The 10,329-nt window shown below is 40.9% G+C and overlaps 1 protein-coding gene across 1 annotated transcript; it reads right to left on the bottom strand.

Moving 5' to 3' along the window:
• Positions 1-6,330: 6,330 nt before the first annotated feature.
• LOC120265729 (probable mannose-1-phosphate guanylyltransferase 1) lies at positions 6,331-8,725 on the bottom strand. Its single transcript, XM_039273687.1, has 5 exons — positions 8,566-8,725; positions 7,834-7,966; positions 7,694-7,756; positions 7,343-7,582; positions 6,331-7,253 (listed from the first exon to the last, which is right to left on the bottom strand). The coding sequence occupies exons 2-5, from the start codon at positions 7,942-7,944 to the stop codon at positions 6,582-6,584; spliced, it is 1,086 nt and encodes a 361-aa protein (XP_039129621.1). The 5' UTR covers positions 7,945-7,966; positions 8,566-8,725; the 3' UTR covers positions 6,331-6,581.
• Between the last annotated feature and the right edge of the window lie 1,604 nt (positions 8,726-10,329).

Below are 10,329 nucleotides of genomic sequence, written 5' to 3'. Positions count from 1 at the left end.
TGAGGGAAGGAGCTCAGAGAGCTGTTTTATTAATAATCAAAACAAATGTATACAATTAGTTTGATTACAGAACAAGAGCTACAACTAACAAATTACATCAAACCACTAACACAGTAACTAAAACCAAACAACATAAATTCGAAGACTCAATAAAAACCATTAGCTCTGAGAATTCTCATCAACCATCTTGGTTGATCCTGGCCTCTATGAAAGAGTGAAACTTCATGTTGATGAAGACCATGAAGAGCTATCAGATGCGGCACCCTGTTCCAACACAAAGGGATGGAGTGAAGCACGGAGACCCCATCTCATGAAGGAAACCTTTAATGATTTGAAGTTGCTGAGCAATCCGCCAATCTTCAAGCAGAGAATCCTGCTGTAAAGCTGAGACGACCTTAGCACTTGAAGTAAGAATTGTTTTGATGTTGCTGTCGAAACTCCAGTTATGTGTGGCATGCAAAGCAAAATGTAGAGCTCTGGCAGCTGCCTCATTGTCGTTAGTAGTCGGGCACCCACTGCTACCCGAGCAAATCATTCTAGAATCAGAATCCAAGACCAAGAATCCAAAACCTACATTAGTTAATTCTGCATTGAAAGCATAGGCAGTCAACATAATTGGACAATCTGCATGTGAGAAATTATTCATGATAACATTATTTCGCAATTGAAAGGAAGAGGCATGAAAATACTCCCTGACATGCTCAGAAGCTCTAATGGAGACCAAGTGGGTGTTTAGTTCTTCCAACCTGAATATCATATTACATCTGGCTTTCCAAATAAACCATACTGTTGCTGCGATCACCGACTGAGTATGAAAGTCATTACCTGTTAACTCATGATCCAGCCAACAGCCCGAAGTAATTCCCTGCGACAGATTAATAGGCTTGCAAATAGCCGAGCTGATAAGAGCCCAGATCTGTTGAGACTTATGGCAGGTAAGGAAAAGATGTTCAGTTGTTTCAGGAAACAGATTGCAAAAAGAACACATGGATTGGGGGCCCAGATTCAGACTGTACAAATATTCTCTGGTTTTAACAACATTATGCATCAGTAACCATAAGAAGTGTTTGACTCGGGGGGCAACTTTGAGCCTCCAGATTTTGCCCCACCCTCCCCATTGAGCATTTAAACCCTTGTTTTGATTAAAAAATGAATAAATCCTACTAGACACTTTGGACCCTCTAGAATTAGGGACCCAGACCCACTGATTACAAGTCTCATTACTAATATTACTGTGGCTAAGCATGTTATCATTAATAATGTTGCCAAAAACCATGTGTAACCTATCAATATTCCAATGAATGTCTACTAAAAGCTCAGAAATTTGATAAGCACTAAAGTCAATATCCATGTTCAGATATGTTGGCTTGAGAGCAAGTGGGATTTCAAAATACCAAGGGTCTTTCAGAAAGGAAGTCATATCTGGATTAACATGATTCATCCAGAGGAAAGGCCTGATATTCAAAGCAGAACGGTACATACCTTTGTAAAACCATGAGCATTTAGCAGGAATAGAACCATGCCATATGTCAAAGGACCCATATTTATGATCCATTAAATTAACCCACCAAACATTCTGCTTGTTAAGTTTTGCAAGAACATTTTTAGCCATAAGGGAACATTTCGCAAGGCCCAAGTTACGAATTGACAATCCCCCCTCAGAACGGTTTAAAGTTATTTCATCCCAACAGATTGAACTGATGCCTTTTCGATTGCTATCTTTAGCCCAGAACATAGCCCTGGCAGCTTTGGATATACGATCAAGAACAAGTTTATGAACTGGATACACCGAGAGATAGTAGAGAGGAGCAGTCAAAACAGAGGAATTAATAAGGATGGTCTTCCCTGCAGTTGAAATCCTAGATTTTTTCCAAAAGGAGATCGACTTCTCAATCTTGTCCACCATGGCATTGAAACAAGAGAGTGCCAATCTCTTAGGAGAAATCCAGATCCCCAGGTATTTGACAGGGAAAGACCCGATCTTATAGTCTAGAATATTTGAAATTCTGTTAGACAGATGTTTATTGAATCTGGAGGGGAAGATGATCTCTGATTTATCATTATTAACTCTTTGCCCTGTTACATTACCATAATAAGTAAGACACCTTTTTATATTTCTAGCTGATTTACGAGAGGCCTCAGTGATAAGAATAAGGTCATCCGCATACATCAAGTGATTGAAATTATTACTAAGCCTAGAACAAAACCCAGGTATCAAATTGGAATGTAAGGCATAATTGAGCATTGTGGTAAGGTTTTGAGCAACAAGAATGAAAAGATAGGGAGATAAAGGGTCTCCCTGCCGGAGACCTCTACTAGCAGTGAACCAGTTGGAAGGAGTTTTGTTAATTAACAGGGCATAAGAAGCAGAGCTAATACAGGTTTTAATCCAGTTTATCCATCTGCCAGGGAACCCCATTTTAGACATTGTAACAAGAATTGCAGTCCAGTTCATTGTGTCATAAGCTTTAGCAATATCTAACTTAACCAACATCCTCGGGGGGTTTAGATCATTGTCAATCGAATGAGCCACCTCTTGAAGAGTAATTATATTATCAAAAGGAGTCCTACCATGAACAAAACCACACTGTTCTTTCCCAATTAGCTTAGGCAAAACCCCTTTCAAGCGATTAGCAAGAACTTTCGAAATAATTTTATAGCACACATTGCATAAAGAAATAGGACGATAGTCAGTAGGACTACTGGGATTAGAGATCTTAGGAATCAAAACAATATGAGTTCTACCCCAGGATCTAGGCATAACATTATTAAGAAAGAAATACCTGACTGCTGAAAAAATGGAGTCTCCAATCTCATTCCAATAAAAACGGAAGAATTCAACGTTGAATCCATCGGGTCCTGGACTCTTACCCGAAGGTAAAGATTGAAGAGCCTCAAATACTTCTTTCTTGCTAATTTCTTTAATTAACTCTTCTCCCTCAGTATCTGATATTTGAGGAATCTCATTTGGAAGCAAATCAATGAGCTCAAGATGAGAAAGGCCCATTCCATCATTCCATAAATCTGAGAAAAAACTAACAAAGGTGCTAGAAATACCCAAATGATCAGTATGAAGAGTGCCATTCATATCCATAATGTTAGTAATAGAATTATAATGATTACGAAAGCGAACTGAATTAAAGAAAAAAGTAGAGTTATTGTCACCATTTTGAACCCATTGGAGCCTGGCCCTTTGAGCCCATTTAATGTTGTTCTGTCTGTGGAGAGCTGATAATTTATTGTAAAGAGCAGTAAGCGATTGCGGAGACATATCAATGTTGTCACCTGTCCCCTCTTTTATCTCAGTCTCCAGGATCAAGTTCTCCAGTTTCTCAATTGAAGCATCAATAGGTTGTATGCCCTCCGATTTCCAATTTAGAATCTTACGTCTAGTACGAGAGAGAAGGTGAGTAACAGCTTGCAAAGGATTCGAGTTCGGAGTGAAGTTCCAAGCTTCCCTAACTGCATCATGGCAACCCACATGTTCAAACCAATAATTTTCAAACCTAAACGTTTTCTTTTTACAGTAATCACGGGGAGTTAACGTTAAAAGTAAAGGAGAATGGTCCGAGAGGAATCTAGGCAAATGATTAACTAAGCACGAATCAAAAAGATTAGCCCAAACCAAATTTACTAGGCAACGATCGAGGCGTGCCCATCGTCGAGCTAATCCATGTTGATTGTTGCACCAGGTAAATTGAGAGCCTATGAAATTAACATCCAGCATATTGTTAGAAGCAATGAAATCAGCAAACACATCAGCTTTCCTTTTATAATAATAATGATGACCACCTCTATGCTCTTCCTGAGAAATCACTGCATTAAAATCACCCAGGATTAACCAAGGAATATTAATCGCATTCATACCTGATAACTCTTTCCAGAGGATGCATTGACCTTGGATAGTGTTAGCGTTATACACAGTAGAAATAATCCATGTCCTATGGCAATCTGTAGTAATAATCAAATGCAGAGCGAGCCTAGATCTTACCAGGGGAGTAACATATCCAATTTTGTGGTTCCAGATAGTGAGAATCCCACCAGAAAAACCTACTGCAAGAATAGCTGCCCACATCCACTGAGACTTGAGTTTAGAACAAAACTTTTGAAGCCTGGCATCATTAGCCTTAGTCTCTACCAAACAAATAACGATAGGTTTGTACTTCCTCATGAGATGAAGAATCCTGGACATGGTATCGCGTCCTGATAAACCCCTACAGTTCCAGCAGATAAATTTAGTACGATCTACGATCATGGAAAAGATTAAGAAACCTAGTAAAAAACAGAACATGAAAAAGATCACAAAAAGGATCTTGGACATGAGAACAAGCAAACTTTATCAAACTAAGAAGCTGAGACTCAGGGAACTTCGCCCTCAACTACGACCCTCCCTTTCTTGTGAGAGGTCATCTGATTCTGAACTATCTTTCTGGATAACACTTCCTTGCGATGGTTGCTCTGAAACTGCATCAATGTCAGTGAGTCCTCCGGCTCCATAGGATCCTCCGTGCCCACTGAATCATCTTCTGCATCTTCGGAGTCACTCATGTCTTGATCTGAGTCGCTAGAATCCCGAGGAGCCGGATTCAAGGCTAGGAGAACTTTGTCTACTATCTTCTGATGGTCCACCGGAGGGTCCTTACCCTTTGAGCTTCCTCTCAAAAGAGTGGAGGTACGAAGAATAGGGGATAGACCAGAAGATTCCAGCTGTTCAGAGATGACTTCTTTTCCTTTATTATTAGCGACCTGGGGAACAGCCACAGGTGCCTTGTCAGAATCCCCACTACCCTTGAGACTCGGCGAAGCCTCTAGAGCCAAAGGAGCCTCGGGATGCGAAGCCCTACAGACATATGGTGCCTTGCCTCCCTCTGACCCTTTATCCAAAAGGATTTCAGAATCAGGGTTTAATTCTAGGGACCCGGGGCCAGCATTATCAGAGAAAAGAACCGTTCCATCAACAGGCGTTTTGGAGACGCGTGCCCTCCCAGAGACAGAGCCTCCTCTGCCTCTCCATGACACAGAACCACGTGTCACACATGCATCGCCTATCCTGGGGATCGAGCCGTTGGGATGAGAAAGACTGAGGTCACGTGAGTTCATATGCGCTGCACGTGATCCCGAACCTCCGGAACCACCAGCGCCACCACGCTCTCCGCCGCGACCTCATCTCCTCGATACCAACATCCAGGGCCCGTAGTCACTCTTAGTCGGCTCTTCCGATCTAACCGGCTCATCCGAGATATCCGCCGGTGTGGGGTCCAACTCTACCTCCATACCTTCACTCGTCGGATTCGGAACCTCCCTGACCTCCTGCCTTTGCCGACCTATCATGCCGTTGCAATGGGGTGGAGAGGAGGGTTCCGTACTCCCCGAGCTTCGGCGGCTGCAGTTGTTGGACCCATGACCTACGATGCCACACTTGTAGCAGAACGTTGGGAGGCGTTAGTAGCACGCACCACAAAAACCAGATGATCCTCGTCTCCTATCCAAAAGCCTTGTTTCAGAGGTTTAGCGAGGTCGATTTCGACGCAAATCCTTGCATATTTAGACCTGGATAACGATGAAGTAAACTCGTCAATTTTAAGTAATCGACCAAACAAAGCGATTCTAGTCTCCAAAGACTCCCCATCCCAGAACTCAATGGGTAGGTTGTGTAACTGGATCCAGATCGCCGCTGTGGAGAGCTTGGTGAAGGCCGGCTCGAAAAACGGTTGCCACGGAGCTAGCTGCAATACGATGCCGTTCACCGCCTAAGGACCCTCAAACATCAGGCGTTTCATGGAGTCCTGGTTCTCACAACGGATCAACAAGTAACCATTTGGCAGGTCTGATATTTGAACAGTGCCTAGATCTTTCCATTTGGAGCTGAGTATTTCCTTGACTTGCTCAAACGGAGGAGCTTTTCCGAAAAACTTTCCGTAGAGAGAGTTCTGGAAGCGTAAGCTCGCCCTCGACATAGTATCACGGTCCATCCGGATAAACTCTGAAGTACTCGCTTTCAGTTTGTTCAGGACCGGCCCATCAACCAACGGGGATGAAGCAGATCTCTTCAGAGCCGTCGCAGCAATATCCGCCCAGGTTTTCCCCATCGGGAAAGGAGGCGGGGGATCTCCCCCACTTGCCATGGCAAGGGGGGGCAGAGAGGCCGACGAAAAAAAGGATGGGACTTGGGAGAACGACGAGAAGAAAACCTTAGGAAGTGTGTGAAGTGAACTGAAAGAACTCTGACAAAATGTATGTTCATGCAGGCCAACACCATGAATGGCTAAACTTTGAGAAACTCCAGATCATTTCCTGGGAATGACATGCATACATGAATTGCAAGCAAAATTTTGAAGAAACCTTGATGTTATTACACCTTATTGCAAGTGATAGAATACAAGAAACACACATTTTATCTCTAGGCGAAGTGAAGTCATCTGACAAAGGATGAGCTTTTCCACATCTAGAAGACAGACTATCTACACATGACATAAATGAGACCAGACTCGTGGTGACATCCACAATCTGCAAAGGAACGACCAAGACAAAATCCACAAATATAACACAAAACTTGAGTAAGCATTCTCTCTTTGCCATGATCACATGACAATCTCGGGTTTAAGAATGCTGGATTTGATCTCTTTGTGAGGCAGAACAACACCTCCATTGCTATAAATCTCATCGCATACATGGACATCCTCTCCAAGGATGGTCATGTTCTCGACACGCGCCCATTGTCCTACGGTCGAATGCCAACCAATAATGCTGCTGGAGATGCAGGAATGTTTTTTGACCCGGGCCCCTCTCATTACTGAGCATCTTGAAAGCCTTACTCCAGACTCAACCACGCAACCAGGACCGATAGCAACATCAGGTCCGATCAGACAACCCTCACCAATCACAGCAGTCTCATGCACCAACACATTTCCAACAATATGAGCACCACTAGCTAGTTTGGAGGGAGACCTCTTCCTCAATGAATTCAGGTAGAGCCTTAGGCCTGTGATGTAATCCTTTGGTTGACCAACATCCATCCAAAACCCTGGAAGGACCATTGCAAATAACTCTTTATCTGCAGCAATTTGAGGGAAGACCTCCTTCTCAATTGAAGTAGGTCTCAGTTCAATGCGGTCAAGAACAGAAGGATTCAGCAGGTAAATCCCAGCATTGATCTTGTTACCAACAAAAATCTTTGGCTTCTCTACAAATCTATCTACCTTCCCAGTTTCTTCTTCCATGACCACAACACCATATTTGGATGGCTCATCCACCTGTCCAACCAATAAAATTATCCTCAAGTTACCGATCAGGCAATTCTCAGAGAAAGAAACATAATCATTAGTGTTTCTTCTGACTATACCTTTGTCACCATAATTGTGGCCTCGCCTCCATGGGATTTATGGAACTTAATAAGTTCATCAAAAGGGTATTCACTAATGACATCACTATTGAGAACGAAAAAGGGCTCACCCGACCCATCAATCAGCTTGTCTCTAGCAAGAGCCAAAGGACCAGCTGTACCTAATGGCTCAGTCTCTTGAGAACATGTGATTTTGATACCTAATTTAGCCTCAAAGTCCTTCAAGAAATTAAGCATCACCTGTTTAAAAAAAATGTTATTAGGATCATGGGGAGGCCTGGTAGGAACATCACATGCTACTATACTAGGTACGATAGTTCAGTTGGATGTTTGTTAGCAGTGCGCTTTTACCTCTGGTTGATAGTTAATGGCCAAAACAACTTCAGTCACTCCCACATCTCTCAAAGCTTCAATCTGATCACAAAGTGATAAGATACTCAAAGAGTTAAAATAGCATTAGCTCATCCAACTCTAGTTCAGGGAGTGGGTACCTGATGCAGGATCATGGGCTTGTTTGCAAAATCAACAAGCGGCTTTGGGACACTGAGTGTCAATGGCCTCAGGCGGGTACCAAACCCTCCAACAAGGATTAGTGCCTTCATGGTGATTCACTAACTGCTCCTCCTGCCAGTCAGACGCTAAGAATCAATATACATTGGTAAACATGCCAAAACAGGATGAATTTTATGCCCATACAGATATCTACTATGACACCCATAGCTGAATTTGGGGATACTGAACAGAGCATGAGCACTAGCAAGAAATATCCTAAACAGATCAACACGAGTGGCTTGGGACGAACCAAAGTCATCCAAGAGAAATTATCTGCAATTTCATCAAGATTGCAGCTTGAATTATCTCAGCTTGAATTAATGACTTTAGAGATAAAGAGAACCACATTCTGGTCTTATACATACATCCACGCATCAAAAATCTCAACTTTATATCATAACATGCCACCAAATCCTGAACACCAACCAAATAATATAAAAAGAAACCTCGATCCATAAAGACAAATTCATAAATTTCTCACCTTCGTTAAAAACATAAGAACAACAATTTCGCAAGCAAAAAAGCAAATAAAAAACATAAAGCCCCAAAATTTCTCAAATCAAAAGATAAATCCTAACCACATTTTGCCTTTCCTCGCGTTGAAATACCTCAGAATCACGAAAAACAACAACACCATATATAAGAACAAAGAAAAGGCGCAACGAAATTACCCAAGATTGTGCAGCCACTAGCACCACCGCCGCCGGGAACCGGTCTCTTCTCAATCTCTTCTCGTCACTTGCGAGAAGAGACAGAGATCCAAATCCCTGAAAGAATTCTCACTAAATTCTTCGCACCAACTCGAGAGAGAAAAGTTCAACAGCGATCTCATTATATAGCCCGCACTGCCCATCAAGATTTCTACTTCTTTTAATTTAAAATTTTGATTAAATATTTAATTCATTTTAAATGCCTTAACCGTGATTTCTGCCTTCCAACCAGTACCCCTACTCCTACTCCTACTCCTAGCGTCCTCTTATTATTGTCCACCAAACACCCGACCCTTTTACCGACCACCATCTCTTACATGCTTTTTTATGACCACTTAGTTCCAGTGTTGGTTGAGGAATTAGGGTGCACATAGAACATACTGAGGATTGTCACGTGTTATGGGCCAGAGTCTGCGGAGTGATACAGATGTATCACTTGATAAGTAAAGTTACTTCTCTTTTTCCATTACACGAAATTAGATCATCTTCTTTTTTTAAAAAAAAAAATTAATTTAATTTTAACTAGTATCAAGAATTTGATTTTATACGTTGTCGCCTTCGTTTTTTTTAAAATGATTTTATCTCTATTATTAAATGTTAAAACAATGTTCTATCAATGGAACATGTAGCATGTGCGAGCTAAATGTGGTAGAACTTTTTATATATATATTTCCTCTTTTACAGTAAAGTGTTTGGAAGAAGAAGAGTAGGCAGCATATTCCAAAAGCATATACTTGCATTAATTGTTGCATGATAAAATAACCCAAAAACAAATACTATTTTTTTTTTAAAATAAAAAGAAGAAACAATAATAACTTAACACTCAATGTTTTCATTTTGTTTCGGCATTTTTTAATTTAATTTAATAAATGGTTTCATACTCGTACCTTGGTGCATTCCAGAAGTCGCATTAGAAAAGAGTGGGCCATTAATACAAAGGATCCCATCCGACAAGGCTCAACATGATTCATAAGTTTAAAAGAGATTGTTCATGAGAATAGAAATGAAACACGTTGGAACAAAATCCAAAGGCCAGGCTATACAATGGTGAGCCTTTTCATTTGAGACAAAAGTCTTGGGCCCCCAAATGGGCCTCCCTTTTATGCATGATTAATATCACTGATTGGCCTGTTATTGCTTTTCTTGTTCCATTCTCCCAAAATATCACTACAACATGCTGCCAGAAATTTTCTTGTTTATATTAATTTATTTACAAAGGTGTTTGTAAAATTTAATTTTCACTCTTGCAAAAGGCTTGGGCTTTTACTTACGCTGCAGTCATGAGGCATGGGCTATTTGTACATTTTGGTAGATCTTCATAGTGCTTGAACATGCAAAACAAGCGAAAGTACATTGATAATGTCTTTCCTGTCACAATTTTTTTTTTTCAAAAAAATAGATAAAAACCATATTCATTATTACCATATTTATTAAAAAAATTAAAAAAACAGTTAAATTCTCATAAGTCCTGCAAGTTGTTAGTCCTACTGCTTCTCGCTCCCTGGACGCTTTTAATCGCAACTTAGCTTATCACTAATTTTGAAAACTTTTCTGCACTGCCAAAAATTTAAATTTGGAGAGATGTTTATCAGGTATGTTGGGGTGAAACGCAAGTTTTTTAATTTGAAAATCTAGAGATTTTTTGGGTAATGACTGTACTGACTGAGTACCATATTATATCATAAGAAGAAAAGCTTTGTAGCATTTATCCAGCTGAATTTCATG

This window comes from Dioscorea cayenensis, chromosome 7 (assembly GCF_009730915.1).
Source record: "Dioscorea cayenensis subsp. rotundata cultivar TDr96_F1 chromosome 7, TDr96_F1_v2_PseudoChromosome.rev07_lg8_w22 25.fasta, whole genome shotgun sequence".
In the NCBI taxonomy this organism is placed as follows: domain Eukaryota; kingdom Viridiplantae; phylum Streptophyta; class Magnoliopsida; order Dioscoreales; family Dioscoreaceae; genus Dioscorea; species Dioscorea cayenensis.
The sequence above is the reverse complement of the archived record's forward strand: the minus strand, read 5'-3'. Positions and strand labels throughout refer to the sequence as shown.

Coding starts and splice junctions, on each gene's coding strand:
- LOC120265729 (XM_039273687.1), bottom strand. CDS start 7,944: ATGAAGGCACTAATCCTTGTTGGAGGGTTTGGTACCCGCCTGAGGCCA. Junction 7,583..7,693: donor CCATTAACTATCAACCAGAG/GTAAAAGCGCAC, acceptor TTTTTTAAACAG/GTGATGCTTAATTTCTTGAA. Junction 7,254..7,342: donor CCACAATTATGGTGACAAAG/GTATAGTCAGAA, acceptor TTGGTTGGACAG/GTGGATGAGCCATCCAAATA.